The 15,678-nt window shown below is 35.9% G+C and overlaps 2 protein-coding genes across 2 annotated transcripts; one reads left to right on the forward strand and one right to left on the reverse strand.

Annotated features, from left to right (window-relative positions):
* The first annotated feature begins 1,567 nt into the window (after positions 1-1,567).
* Positions 1,568-11,835, forward strand: Cpn2_3 (Carboxypeptidase N subunit 2). The gene is made up of 7 exons (XM_011185248.3): positions 1,568-1,823; positions 5,984-8,430; positions 9,021-9,146; positions 9,234-9,375; positions 9,444-9,584; positions 9,646-9,865; positions 10,149-11,835. The coding sequence occupies exons 2-7, from the start codon at positions 6,050-6,052 to the stop codon at positions 11,357-11,359; spliced, it is 4,221 nt and encodes a 1,406-aa protein (XP_011183550.2). The 5' UTR covers positions 1,568-1,823; positions 5,984-6,049; the 3' UTR covers positions 11,360-11,835.
* Positions 11,296-15,612, reverse strand: LOC105212901 (uncharacterized). The gene is made up of 2 exons (XM_011185249.3): positions 15,150-15,612; positions 11,296-15,092 (listed from the first exon to the last, which is right to left on the reverse strand). The coding sequence occupies exons 1-2, from the start codon at positions 15,519-15,521 to the stop codon at positions 14,949-14,951; spliced, it is 516 nt and encodes a 171-aa protein (XP_011183551.1). The 5' UTR covers positions 15,522-15,612; the 3' UTR covers positions 11,296-14,948.
* Positions 15,613-15,678: the final 66 nt, after the last annotated feature.

Here is a 15,678-nt window from a genome sequence, read left to right on the forward strand (position 1 = left end):
ATGTATGCAGATATGTCTTCAAAAATTCGAATTGTCTCATTATCACTTATCAGTGAAGGTCATGTCACATGTGCACGCATTGCTCTGTATGCATATACATACATATGTTTGCATGTCACTGAACAAAAACACAAACTTACATTTGCATATGCGTGCACGTAAGTTTGTCAACCACCACAAAAAATCAAAAGCATTGTTCTACAAAAACAACAAGCGCCTCAAACGCATAAGCAGCATCACAAGTCAATATGGCAGCCAATCGACGCTGCCAAATATTGTAGTAAACACAACAAAAACATTTTCATTCATGAACGCAGGCGCACATTCATTTGGCAAAGTTGCTTCATTCATAAAAGCAGAGCCATACACATCTCCCCGCGCATGCCATGCCAACAAACGCCTTTTCGCGACGATGACAAAAATCATAAATTGAAGATTTTTCTAATGTTCCCTGCAAAAGGAAAAGTTGCAACGCCGCAAAATCTAAAAAAGGATAAAAATGGCAACATAGCCCTTGAGTCGATTTAAAATATTTTTCAGCAAAAATTCTGTGGCTCACAAAAATTTATGTCGATATGTTTGCATGCCCATACTTATTCATACATATTTACGACAAACCGATTTTCTACCAACAACGCAATGTTGCGTCGCTTTGGCATCGCGCAGGCGGCCATCAATTTTTCGACACATCGAGCTTCACTGGGCCGTTTCATGTTATCCCGCCGTAATAATAATTGCGCTTAATATGCGTTGACAAATATTGTAGTATTAATGATGTATCTACACAATTAAATACATTTTAATATTCTACCAATATATTAAGACACATTTTAAATAATTACTATTGATCTTTGTAAGAAACAAGGCATAAAAATTAACGACATAGTATGTTGGGCATCTGGGCCTTTTTGCCTGCGTACGCTCCACAATCATTACAACTCTATGACATGAAAACAAAAAATCATAATCTTCGGCCATTGGTTGACCGTGGCAACGAAGATTTTATATAAAGCCATGAGTGCACATATTTACATATATATATTGAATGTTGACAAATTGACATATCTACACAATCAGAATGATTCTTTGACATTTGTTTACATGCACACATGATTACAAATGCGCGGATATTCATGATTTTGAGATATTATAGAAATTATTCATGACCAAAGTAATTAAATATACATATACATATATGGGCATTTATGTACGCATGTACTTTAATATCAAATATAAACAAAATATCCATAAATTACATATATACATACTATATGCAAAGTCGTTTGCGCATTGTATATAAGCGAATCTGTAAGCGTACATTTATTAACATTGAAATTAACACAATTTTTCTCATTTAACATTGAAATTAACACAATTTTTCTCATTTAAACATGAAAACGCTCCAATCTGTTATTTTTGAGCCCTCTAATGTTAAACTGTGGTGAAACACGCTTATAGCTACATGTGGTGAAACACGCTTATAGAAACGAGTACCCCTTCGAAAAGCGGACCAGTGTGACAATCGGCACACCATGAACCTTCTCTATAATTGACATTCTCTGGGAAAACAGCGGAAAGTTCTTTCATGGTTGGTTGTCTACGTTTTATACTCAATGAATAGAAAATCTATTGGGGAAATATTAATGATAATGTTTCCAATTTATTAAGAAGTGGTTTAAATAGTTGTACATTAAGCTTTGTAGCAATTAAAACAAATATTGTACAATATACGGATATCATCCTTGGATAAAAATAATTTTCACATTTTGGTTATTTGAAAAGTAGAGGCAGAAAGTGCAAAAATGGAAGTGGCTAAAAAATTGGTAAGTGGTTGCTAGTCTTGGAAGGCAAAAAAGTTATTTATTGCAATCGCAAACAGTCTTAACTAAACCTACGCAAACGTATACATATGTATGTATATAATATGGGTGAAATAACCAAACTACAAGAACATACATATTAACAATTTTGGACTGAATTATTTACAAATGTTTGTTAATGCAGCTGTTTATCTTGAAGATTAAACTGCATTGTTATAATTTTAATAGTGCAATTAATAAGCAAATACTACTAAATATGCTCATGGGAATTTGGGTATACGCAGTTATCTTTTAAAATCGTGGAAAGAGGGTTTTTGCGTGATCTTCCTAATTAGAGTGAAATTTCCGTCTTGAATATTAAAAATTCATTATTTTTCTAATAAGACGTTGTATACATTAAACATTTTTAAGTGTTCATGTAAAAAGAATATCCTTAAATATTTCTTAATAAAAAATGACGTAAGATTATTTACTTAAGATGATGGATATGGTTCACAGATGGAAAATGGTTTAATAGATGAGGAGACATTTAATTAATTATTGAAAATAAGTGTCCGGCATCATTAGCTCTACACACTTGCTCAGTGAACAATAAAATGTTTGTGTTATTTTAATGTTATTACATAAATTATTCTCAATGTGTACATACATATACACTTTGAACTGGAGTTGAAAATATGGATTATTCAATAGTCTCGGATGATAAAGCTCGTAGCTAATGATGAACGCCAGCTCTTAAAGAAAAAAATATATATGTATTTAATATAATACGACACAATACAAGCTGCAATCAATTTTTGCTAAGTTACATTATTGACACGTTGATTTCTGCATGTGTCGGCTTACTCCATTTACGTTTTCCTACAAATACGTACAACGGTAGGGAACGACAATGGGTACATACTTATATTTGTATAGAGGTATGTTCATTTGGTATGTAACTTTGCAAATACAATTTTCATACAGTTTGGGTTAACAACAGTACCTTGGTAATGAAATTGGACATTAAAACATATTCGTATAAGTTAAACTCTCTTTAAAACCTAGTCATGCCGTGTTAATAGGCAATCAACAGAAATGTAATCATATTGATTTTGATAAACAATTTTTTTAACAGCTGATTTCGAACAAAACAAGGACTAACACATCGCATACCCACCGACATAAATTAACACAAACATATCGAATAACTTTAAGTGCCGAATTAGGGGTTAAAGATAACAACTGGGTCGATTAGATAATGTATTACAGCTAGATTATAATATTTCCATTATTGTATGGACTTTTATTATTTCATAATAATAATAATAAACTCTTTAACTGTTTACCATCCAATCAGAGAACCTGACAGAATACACTATTTGTTAAAATTGCAAACATTTATTATTTCACTGTAATGACTGATCTTCAATAGCAGATTCTAACGATAAAGCAATAATTAAATGAAGAATGAGTTTGGAAAATGTTCGAACAAAAACTTGGAGTTAGGCATGGAATGCATTTTGCTTTTTTATCCGTTTTTTGTTTAATTGAATTATCGAATTTCAGTATTTCTATTTGCATTTTATTTTGGTCTGAGCAGAATAGCCTGACTGGTTCATTCACTTAGCAGACAATGCCAATGTGCGTATCTTCTGCTATATAGTGTGTTATTGTCGCGATTGTTTTAGTTGTTTATTATTATATTTTAATTGGACAATAATTCTCAAATTTGTGTACACATTAAGGAAGATCTCAGTTTCGGTATATAATAGAATATTTAGTTTATAGTTTTTGTGGCCGTATGCATGGAAGACTTTGTCTTATATAATTGATAATTTTTTTTATGTAAACTACAACAGAGTATGTATACTTTTTTGACAAGATATGTAATTCATTGTATTTAGTTTTTTTATTAAAAAAGTGTGCTTCACACCCGATGAATATCTTGCAGAAGTAGCAACTTTTGTTTCGCAAAAATCAATCGCACATCTGTAATTTTTTTTTTATATTAGGTATAAGTTTGTGTTTTGTACTTGTCTACACAGTTGTTCAATGTATTTTGTGATTGTTATTCCTTTTTCTTTTGATTAATGCTTGCAATCATGACACAATTACCGTCGAAAGAGCGTATACTTTTATAGTGGGTGGAAAAGGGTTACGATGCAAGCCATCAAATCTGTAGTGCTTATAGGCTTAAAGGTATGAAGGTTAGGCAAAACGCGCTTCCCTACAGCTTACATTTGTATGGTATATTAGTGAATTATCTGATAATTTGATTGATTTCCTTTTGTGGCATGACGGACACACTACTAATGCTATGCATAACATGAAATTTTATATTAGAATACGGACAGTTTCACTAGATTTGGGTTACTTTTTTATTTTTGATGTCGAACTGACACAAAACTGATCCTAAATATATTGCTAACTCTTTTAAATTAATTAATAATAAATAATGTTAGTGTGTTTTAAGTAAGAGCCCATCTAGAAAGCGGTTTGTGTCGAGCGCAATTTGTGGAATTGGATGAACATCTACTTCTGTACTGAACTAAAGCAACTTAAACTTTCGGATATACCTGTTTATACATGCTTTGTAGCTCGAAACCACACAAACTAAAATTTGAATGTTCTAAATGTAAATTATTTATTCTTATGTATATGAAGGCTTGTATAAGCGTGTATTACTTGAATAATAACAATATACAGGAACCATCATATTTATTAAAATTTATAGATTTTTTTTAGCAAGATGTGAAACCATATGTTGGTATCAGATTTAAATATTTTTCGCATGATTTTACAAGTCACAATCTGACAGCCGTAAACAATTAATATTTACTGATAATGAAATGTACTTTGATTATTGAAAAATTAAATTTCATTTATTTACCGTATACTTGTTACTAACTAGGATTATAACGTATAAATTTTACATTAACGTAAATTTGTAATAATTTATTTATTAATGAAATCGTAGTTGAATTTAATTATTACAAAACATTACTGACAAATGTAATTTGAACATTTGGATACACAATCTTTTTAAATTACATGTAATGGTAAAAGATTTAACATTCAAAACAGCATAGAAGTCTAAACGTACTGACATTAGTATAAATACTTTTTAAGGTGGTGCTATTGATTTGTTAAGTATTATGTGCATGCCACTTATTTTTCTTTTTGTTTCTGGGTTTCTTTTTCTATTCGGTGTTATTCTTACAAATTCATAGTTATTTTATTGCCATTAGCGCTGCACGGGCACGAATTTTCTATCCATTTACTAAGTGCATAGAATAAAGGTGGGTTTTATGTAGATAAACCATCCACCAACACTCCTCGAGTGTTTATTTTACGTCTTATTTTAAAAAGTGCGCATAACTAAAGGATCCATGCTGTCGTATCCTGAAGCCAAACTAGCAAAAAATTCAAAAATATGACGCTCAAAGTAGTGTACAGTGCACAGTTTAAAAGTTCAAACATCGCATCAAGGGTTTAAAATATTATAACCTAAATCATACGAAAACGTAAACTTAATTTCATACATGAGCATTGAGTTTCATTCAAGAGTGTAGTCCGCATAACTTTCATCTCGACATTTGACATTGATAGTGTTGATACGCGTATGTAGGGGTCGGTGTCAGTCGGTTTAGTATTCTACTTTTGTTTCTCTCTGTTTCAATTACATTTGTGGTATGTCGTAGCTGATTGATTTGTTGTTAGCACGTTGATAAATTAGTAATAAATGTTAAGAGTTTGATGAAGGGAATATTAGTCTCAGAATAATTGATACATACTATCTTCGTTCTTAGCAATATTAAATAAAAAGAATTATGACAGTATTTGGCAGACAATGCCAGAGTTGATTAAAAACTTGTAAGTCCGCCAATTTGTCGGATAACACCTATTTGGACAACTCAAATGGGTGAGTTGTAAGTGTAATATAAAATAAGTAACTCTTTTTGTTTAGTTCTTGGTAGATATTCGTGTGTTACGAGTAGTGAGAGACTTCCGAGTTATGTATAATATGATATTTGACTTCTAATGCCAATTCAAGAGTTCGAGTTAGGAGGGGAATTTCGAGTTTTGGAGGTTCATTGTATTTATAAAATAGTTAAAATTGCTTAAACATTTTTAAATGAAATTTTTTCCTTAAATAAATAATATTGTTTTTTAATTCACAGGTATAATATGCCGCTGAAAAATGTTAACATAATGCCATACAAATTTTTGAAGCTATATACAGAAAAATGGAAACAATATCCAAGATTTCCCTGATATTGGTTCTATTCCTAATTTTTGCAAGTAATTTTGTTGTGGATGTGAGTGCAGTTTCGCCACCTGCCAATGCAAAAGGGGATAACTATGAAGCCACAAAAGCCGGCGTCGCCGTTTCCGCAAACTTAGTCGCAGCTGCTCAACAACAAAATGCAGCACCAACCAAACCACGGCCACAGCTAACTGATTCAATAGCACCGTCACTTCCTCTCATTCAAAACCAACCAGCCTCATGCATATCAACGTTTGTTAAAGAAGAGCCGCAACTTCAGCGATCACAGAAAAAATATGAGCACGAAATCAATGTATTAGGCTATAAAATCCAAATACCATCCTTTGTAATGGATGGTATTTCTCTACCAACATCTGGAGATGCAAATGGCGCCGTAGCTAATGGTGCAAACATAGACACTGGATCGGAACAGAATGCCAGTGGAGAAGATGTTTTCAAATTCTACTGCGAGAACACCACCATTGGAAATGTCAATACGGAGTTACGTTCGAAAATGTACATTAAATATGCTTACATACTGCTTCAACATTGTTATCCTAACGATGAGACTCAGTCGCTGCACTTGCAACAATACGAAAGCGTGCGACACTTCAAGTGGACATATAGTAGAGTGCACGATTTACAAATGAATATGCTCTTTTCGGACTACAAATCGAGTTTTGAGTATTTGGAAACTCTCGACCTAACAGCAAACCAATTGAAATGCACACACTGGGTACAACCGCAAACTGTGCGCAGACTGCGAGTTATGAAGCTAAGCCGCAATGCTATAGATACACAAAGCTGTGCGCTCTCCGAATTCCAACACATGAATCATTTAGTCGAGCTACGTTTAGACGACAACCGTATACATATGTTGAATCAGCAATTCTTGGGCCACCTAAGCGAGTTGAGTGATTTGAATTTGACGAGCAATCTGCTAAGCGACTTGCAGCGTAACATTTTCAATGGTGCATTGAAGCTACAGCGACTCTATTTGGCACATAATCGGCTGACAACTTTGCCCTTTCAATTGTTCCAAAGTATGCGCGAATTGCAAACGCTCGATCTTTCGCATAATCGGTTACTCTCCTTTCCGGATAATTTCTTCGCGTTGAATAGCGAACTGCGAGAGATGTATCTGCAAAACAACGCCATGGAGACAATTGGCAAGAACACGTTTCACAATTTGCGTAAATTGCGTTATTTAGATTTATCCGAAAACAAAATAAACAGCATAGACCGCAAAGCCTTCGAGTCGCTTGCAAACCTATTTATGTTGAACATGTCGATGAATAGCATTAGCACCATTTCCTCGATACTCTTTAATCCACTGTACAATCTGCAACAGCTCGATTTGAGTCACAATAAATTCACCCAATTGCCGAGCGGCGTATTTATGTCGCAGCGTGCACTGCTTGTGCTGCGTATTGACTCGACGCCGCTGGAGAAAATTGGAAACTTGATTTCGCGCAACAACGACCATGTGGATCCGAAGGTTTTGTCCAATTTGCGTGTTCTCTCGATACAACACAACAAACAGTTGACACAGTTCACGCGAACATTATTCCGCAACACACCCAATCTGCATGAGCTCCTATTGGCAGGTAACGCACTGCATCATTTGCCCACAGAAATTGGTCAACTGAGTCAGCTGCAGCGCCTGAATGTACGCGACAACAGACTGACTTATATACCGGAGAGTGTCAAATATCTGCCTAATTTACGCTTCATACATATACGACATAACGACTATATATGCGATTGTCGTATGTTCTGGTTGGGTGAATGGCTGAGCAATAGCAGCTCCACTTTACGACGTTTACGTGCCACCTTATATCAAAGTAGTGTTATGCTGGCAGATACATCAGCCATGGATATGGGTGATGACATCGATGAACTCATTGAGTCACTTACTTGCCACCACGGCCATCCAGGCGATATGGTGAATGTATTGCAACATCTGCACTGCTTGAAACCGGTCATTCTGGAGTCGTCCGACTCGAAAATGCACAAACTACACTCAACGGCGAAACTAGAGTGTATATTTTCGGGCAGTCCTACACCCGATGTGATATGGGTAACACCCACGAATAAAATTTTGCGGCATCATGCTGATCCCGACAAGCGGCCGGTTATTATCAACCACAACGACAAAGAGCTCGGACATTTGCCACTCACATCGCTAATAATGGACGATAATAACATGCTGAATATTAGTTTGCAGACGAGCGATGTGATGAATCGGGTGACTTTGATCGAGAACGGTTCATTGCTGGTGCATAACATATCGCGCGGTGACAGTGGGCTCTACACTTGCTATGCCTATAACATAATGGGTAACGCATCGGCATTTATGAGGTGAGTGAGTGAATCATCTGAAATCATATCTTCTTAATGTGTTGTTCAGTTTAACCGACTGTGCATAGGCTGAGAAGTAATCAAGCTTGTTAAATATTAATGTGTTATTCGATTTGAACATTATGATGTTGCTTAATGTTAAATCGTTAGTGGTTATTTAAAGCAATCAATTTAATTGTGTTGAAAAACTTATTGATATCATTAATGAATATCAGAAATTAAAGTACCAAAATTTCTTTTTTAAAAGAGAAACATGCAAAAACATGAGAAAAAACACTTGATAAAAAAATGTAATAAACGAAAATTATTTGAAATCAGCTAATAACATTTTCAAAAATATTAAAATTTTATGGCAGTAAATGTCTGCATTTTTTTAATTCGTACTCTTCACTGTTGAGTTTTTCGATATTTGATTAGATTTATTATGAAATAATAACACATATATATGAAGTAATTCAATAGTTCGTTCCGCCTTAATATTTCCAAGGTATATGTCAATACTTACAATTTTACATATTTTAATAACTTTTGTTATATTAAACGTAACAATACTTGTTAGGTTACCTTGCTAATTATTTGGAATCTTACAGAATTTACATCGATCCAATCGTCTTCTATCGTGTTAAAATCGAAAGCCTTTTATCGGGTACGGCCGCTGCTACCGCCTTCCTTTTGTTAACGCTGATCGTGCAAGGGCTTCGTTCACTCTGCTCCAAGTAAGTGTCAAATGAAATACATATTGTTTTGAATTATTATACAATTTTGGTTTTTTTAATTTATTACTTCGTCAACATGCATTGCAGGTGTGGCATATTCGACCGATTCTATTGCTGTGTGCGCAACAAGCAGTCGCCGAGGGCGCGTCAAATTTATGCCATGCTCGATAGCATTGAATGTTACAAAAGTCAGCAGTTGGAACGACTGCGCGAGAATTATGCACAACAAGTAGACATTTCAAACTTTGCGAAAGTGTTTCTTATTCGCTAATATTTATAATATTTGAATCGTTTTAGGTGCATCGTATACGCGAAAATTGTGTGCAGCAAGTTGAATGGATTCAGAGTAGCTATACATCGCAGGCCAAATGTTTAAAAGAATTTAGAGACATGGGGTCCACTCACCTAACAGCACTAAAGGATCAATATTATGATCAGGTAATTTGCGCAATATTCTCTATTTTTTATTAAAAAAAAATCAATTTGTTCTCATGCACAGGTAAAAAAGGTTCGTGATTATTCCACCGGACAATTGAATTGGGTGCGCGAAAATTACGTCTTCCAACGCAACAAAATTCGTAAATTTAGTGCACATCAAGTGTTGCGCTTACGTGAAGGCTACAAATATCAACAACAGTCACTGAATAAAGTTTTGGAAAATCTTCCGAGTTTTTATTTTGAAAATTGTCGTGGACGCTGTGAAGAGGATATTGCCGAAGGTTTGTACCGATATTAGTATACTTTTAAATAATTCCTTACGTTGGTCAAAGGATTGGTCAGAAACCGTTTTTTATCATTAATCTAATTTTATATAATATTTTTATTAAGAAACTTTATTTTATATATATTTTTATTTTAATTATTTTTTTATTTTTGTAGTTTAATCAGATTTTTCAACTTTCAAGTGATAATTTATGAGTTTTTACCTTTTGTCCTTGCGCCAAATTTAGCACATAATAGAAATGCTTTAAGGACTTTTCTTATAATTATTTCTCTTTGTAGATATTGAAGTGTATTTCAAGAGTCAGCTGGGTGATCAATTCAATCCTAGTGCAGCCAAGGTGAAGAGTTTAAAAAGCAAATTAGCTGTCATGGCCTTAAATTCGGCAAGCAAAGCATCGGTGTATTATACACCTCCCGAAGGTGATCTAAGGCGTTCGAGTCTACAGCTACAGACTTCTCCTATACACATCAATTATATCAATGAGAATTTGGATCATAACAAACTCGATTTGAATGAAACGAAATTTGGCAGAGAATTCCTCATGAATGCCCCCATGATGTTTGGCAGTTTTGGCGACGAAATCGATGGCCGCGGTTTGACATCATTATCCAGAGCTGAGATCACTTTAAGTCAATTGAAAATAAACGATAAGCATCCGGCGGGTGCGGGTAGTATTGAAGATAATTGTTATGACGCCACATTGGCGAATAAGTTAGAAACAATGAAAACTGCCGAGAAGACTAAAAATAGTCACAAGCATGGACTGGCATTTGAGCGAATGGCAGGCAAAGCAGCAGCATATGGCAGTGGTCGACAGAACACCGATAAACATAAAGACAATGCTGTTGGTGGAGACATTGGTAACATTGAATTAAATGAACTATGTGACTATAAGGACATGAACGATGTAAAGAGCTCCAAGTCTTGTCCGGCCATTTATAAAGTGTCCAAGCAGCAAGATGGCTCTACCCTGCACGAACTACTGACTGATAACCAAAGGGGGGATGGGAATTCGAACAGCACACGACTGAATCCAGTCGGCGAGCCGACTCACATACTTGAAACGGAACTCTTCAACAGAGCTAGTACCTCCGGAAGTGGCGGCAAAGGAAGTCGCAAGCTATGCAAGGAGAAGTTGAACATCATATTGGATGAGAGCGGTAAATCCACGCTTTACAATGCTTCACCATCGGAGGTGTGTGGTGGCGCGAGAAAAAAGGACATTAAATATGATTCATGCTCCACGGTGACATCGTCGTCACAAAGCAAAACCAGTTTGCCAGATTTGGGGACGTACGCCGGCGGCAATGGAGCGGGTGATAGTAAGTACAAGGACAAGGAGGGACTAGATTGCAGCAATTCGGTTCCAGATTCATCGCATGGGTCAACAGCAACTTCGAACGGTGACAACATTAGCTTCAGCAGTAATTCCAACAATAGCAGCTGCAATGGCAACCAACGTAGTGTAGATGTAGTTAATCTTACTTAGAGATTCATATTTTTAGCCATTATCCAATGCATTAGAAAAGAAAATGTTACATATTTAACAAAAACAAAAACAAATCAAACAAACAGAAAAAGAAAAACAAAAACAGGAAATCATTAAACATATTTATATTATGGAGATGAGGTATACTAATTGTAAGATAAAACTGAATGAAGGATTTTTATTAAAATTTTTGCGCGAAAGCGAAATTATTATGAATACAGCATAAAGGTAATATAAAAGAAAATTATTAGATGAATTGTTTGCTCTACAAATAAGATACATATAAACTAAACACTATTTCGCAAAGTCTCACGGCAAAAGTGTTGTTATACAAACATAATTTTAGCAAGTATAAAAATTTAAAAATAAATGAAATCACTACTTTATTCCGAAACAATTGCGAAACTGAATGGATGCATGAAATTATACAATAAAAAGCAGCAGCTGAAATGTATGGTATTTGTGGACGAGAGTAATTGTAATTGTGATTTCTTTTTACATATACATATATAGTGCTGGATGGACTTTTCTGAGTTTTAAACCGAGCCAAAACTTGTAAGCCATTGGTAGATCGATTTGAAAATCATAAAAGAGCTTCAATGAGTTCGCTTCAATATAAACGACCAAATAAATTCAACATGCATTAATGCTATATAACAGATATTAGCACGCTTCTGATTTTATTTCCGAAATGTTAGGTTCCGGGATCGAAATCAAATTGAATATCTTGAAAAATTTTCTGTGGCACCATGATTGTCGTTGGTATTCCAAATGGACGAAGTCGGACCATTGCCACGCTCACCCGTCTTATAAAGGTTATGAGGAAAACCACTGACGAAAAAGTCAGAAACACCAAATTTTATTGAAAAGTGTATAAAATGGATGTTTTTTTTTGTATTCAACAAAATTGTATGCATAATATTTGAAATCCTGATTTTACGGATGGAATATAGACGAAATTGAATACTTCCCATATAACTCTATTTGGACTCCTTCTGTTTCGTTCACTTAACAAAATATTAATTAAGTACCATTGAAGACATTGGAATAAAACTTTCCACAAATAAAGCATTGGAGGCATCGCTCATTTATATAGGCATCGCTCATTTACATTATAACTTTTCAGGTCCTCTTACATCGCAAATGAAGCACCCAGAACTTATGGCACATTTTCCGGAATAATTTCTTTATAGTAGTAAGCCTCAGTACCAAAAATAGGTTAAGCTAAACGAAATATAACTTCCCTAGCTCCCATATACCTAATATCTTTCCAAACATCCGGTGGGCTTTTTACCTAGATATTGGTTAATGTGTGAGATATGGAATAAAAATTAGCATGGTGGCGAAAATGAGTGAAATCGGTCCATAAATTACCTCAGCCTCTATATATTATATATAATTATTTTTATTATTCTAGTGGACTTTATGCCGAATATATGGGCCAAATTGTCTGTTATCTATACTATCATCAAAGAATATCAGATCAATTGGGACGACAGAATGTCTCTTAATTTCAAATGTTTTGTACAGAGAATTTTCTGGCGAAGCATAGTTGTAGCGATTATCGATCCCTGGCGGAACGGAAAGCATAAGTCTAGTTGTCGTCGAGGTCATTTAACAGAAAGCCCAGGAAACATGCTGGTTCGACGGTGTCGGACCAAAGGGAAAGGGGTGTTAGATAAGTAGGGTTCCTTGGGCATGCAAAAACGTGGTTAGTGTCATGCGGGGACTCGTTGCATGCAGGACATGTATTTTGTATGTAGGGTTCAGTCTGGATAAGTAGGAGTTTAACCTGCTTCAATATCCAGATCGAAGTTGCGCAAGGGTCACTCTGGTTTCATGTGGCAACTCGAGCTCTTCGTCTGCTAAAGGTGGTAGTGACCTCTTGACCACATGGGTGATTTCTACGAAAGCAGAAACTGCTTGGTAAGCAGTTCATTATGCTCCTTAACAGGCAGCATAGTGGCCTCATTGTGCAAAAGTGCATCCTGTAGCTGTCTGTAGAGTGCGGTGATCTCACACGTCTTTATCTTCCTCTGCTGCGATCCGTTGCACCCAAGCGACCATACCGGTGCTGCGTAATTTACGACCGGCTGGCCGATAGCCTTGTATGTGGCCAGCAACGTTTCTTTGTCCTTTCTCCAAGTGCTATCGGCTAGCGACTTGAGCATTTTGTTACGGCTCTGTACTTTAGTGATTAGTGCGGTCGTGGAGTGAAGGAGTGCAGACTGTCAAATGTGACACCCAAAATTTTGGGATTATTCACGCGTAAATTAAGTGCAGGTTGCACTGTCGTAGAGGCAATAGTCGCAGTAGTGCGTTTACAGCATGGGGTCACATAACGTGTGGTCCACTCCCTATGAGCCTTAAGGCCTGAACAGGTCTTAAGATGGCTCCCAGGTTTCAGTAGTGGGACCACTCCTCCGATTTTAAGAGTGGTTAGCGACAAATTGAATACCTTGGCGAGATATTCTCCTCACGTTGAACATAGGTGTTTTAACATCAAAGAATTGATTACGTCTGGGCCGATGGATTTGGAGGACTTGGGCTTTCTGGTGACATCCTGAACCTCCCCGCTGGTGAAAACAAGTGGCGCGCAGTTGTTTGGTTTTTTTGCGCAGCCGTCTGGTGAAACGCCTTTTAGCCTTGTCAACCGGGGGGTGCAGTATAAAATAGCTCCGAGGAGGCATGGCTACCTAATTGATTTTCAACACGGTCGTCATGTCTCCTCGGGTTTGACAGTTGACCAGAGCTTGCTCACACCAGTGGAAAGATTACAGGACTTCAAGTGCTCTACCCATTACGTTTGCTTATAGTTGTTTATCAGTTGTCAAATCTCCAAATTGAGATCCCTTATGCGGGGATCACAGGGCTCGACCTGGTGTAAGGTGTCACGCTAATTTGCTAAAACTGCCGCTTCAGCCGGGAAATTCGGGCGCATGTTTGCAATTCTTCCGGCTGGTATGAAGCGAGCAGTAGCAGCGGTGATCACCTTGCGGAATTGACGTTCGCCAACGATTACGTCCGTAGGATTGGGTGGTACAGGTTGCACTGTCGTAGAGGCAATAGTCGCAGTAGTGCGTTTACAGCATGGGGCCACATAACGTGTGGTCCACTCCCTATGAGTCTTAAGGCCTGAATAGGCTTACTCTTGAAATTTGATCATTTTGTACAAAATGTGTAGTTGTCTCTATATCGGAGATTCGAACACTCAGATGAAGTTTATATTGCATTTAACAATGTCATAAAGCTTACTACTGAATTAAAATGGAATTTAGGTTGAGAAAATGTGTATCCCATTTAGATAAAAAAATGAAGATTTGTATTGCACTCTTCAAATTCTAATAGTTGGTGTTATTATTTAAGATGCTTTTTAATATTTAACTTGTTGTTATATATATGTATATTTCTTATAATTAAGTTTTCTTTCAATTGCTGGTAATCAGAATCCCTACACATACATATTTTTGAGTCGAAATAATGAATATAACTAGTTTAAAACACTTTAACGAAAAATACATACTTAAACTCAAACTGCATAAATACATACAACTTATCATTTCATTCAACATTTCACAGCAATTAAATTTTAATTATTATCCTCATGACGTGATACCCCTCGTTGCCTTATTCGTTTGAGCAATTCCTCTTTCCACCGCTCTTCCGGAATTCCGTTGGCCCATTCAGGTACCACAGCATTAGGAAGTGTAATATTTGCCATGACATTTAATATCTACATTAATAACACAAATAACTTATTATTTAACTTTTATGAATTCCAATTAATTACCTGTGTTGTTTTCGTATTGTCTAATTCTAATTGTAATTCCTTGGGGCGCGGTTCACTCCAAATTTGTCTTTCAATTTCGGAATCTGCGCTCTCCACCGCTGGTAAATTATCATTGATACTACCATTCTCGAAAGACGCATTGTCAAAATTTTGTAGTGTTTCGTCGGAATCGTCTACTGCAGAGTCGCTATCATCCATTGCAAGGTCGTTGGCATCGTCGCCCATTGCTAATGGTTGGTATCCATTGTAAGCATCATCTGTGTTCATTTCATAGTCACTATCATCACTAGGCACTGGTGGGTGCTGAACATTTGATTGAATCGCATGCACATCTTCCTCTCCGGGATCTCCAGGCAATTCGGGTGCACCCATAATTTTTAAATGTTGAAGTTTTGTTTGTAAATTAATCAATTATCTGAGTTTAACCAGCTGAGTTTGACATTTGAATTTTTTTTTTAATAATTTTGTTATCTAATGTAGCCAGATGATTTGTTTTCCGATTTAAATATCAAATAATGACAATCAGTGG

Source organism: Zeugodacus cucurbitae, chromosome 3 (genome assembly GCF_028554725.1).
Source record: "Zeugodacus cucurbitae isolate PBARC_wt_2022May chromosome 3, idZeuCucr1.2, whole genome shotgun sequence".
In the NCBI taxonomy this organism is placed as follows: Eukaryota; Metazoa; Arthropoda; class Insecta; order Diptera; family Tephritidae; genus Zeugodacus; species Zeugodacus cucurbitae.

Excerpts from the sequence above, each read along its gene's own strand:
- Cpn2_3 (XM_011185248.3), top strand. The coding sequence starts at position 6,050 with ATGGAAACAATATCCAAGATTTCCCTGATATTGGTTCTATTCCTAATT. Across the intron at positions 9,585-9,645 it reads AGGATCAATATTATGATCAG|GTAAAAAAGGTTCGTGATTA; the intron begins GTAATTTGCGCA and ends TCTCATGCACAG. Across the intron at positions 9,866-10,148 it reads TGAAGAGGATATTGCCGAAG|ATATTGAAGTGTATTTCAAG; the intron begins GTTTGTACCGAT and ends TTCTCTTTGTAG.
- LOC105212901 (XM_011185249.3), bottom strand. The coding sequence starts at position 15,521 with ATGGGTGCACCCGAATTGCCTGGAGATCCCGGAGAGGAAGATGTGCAT. Across the intron at positions 15,093-15,149 it reads ACAATACGAAAACAACACAG|ATATTAAATGTCATGGCAAA; the intron begins GTAATTAATTGG and ends TTATTAATGTAG.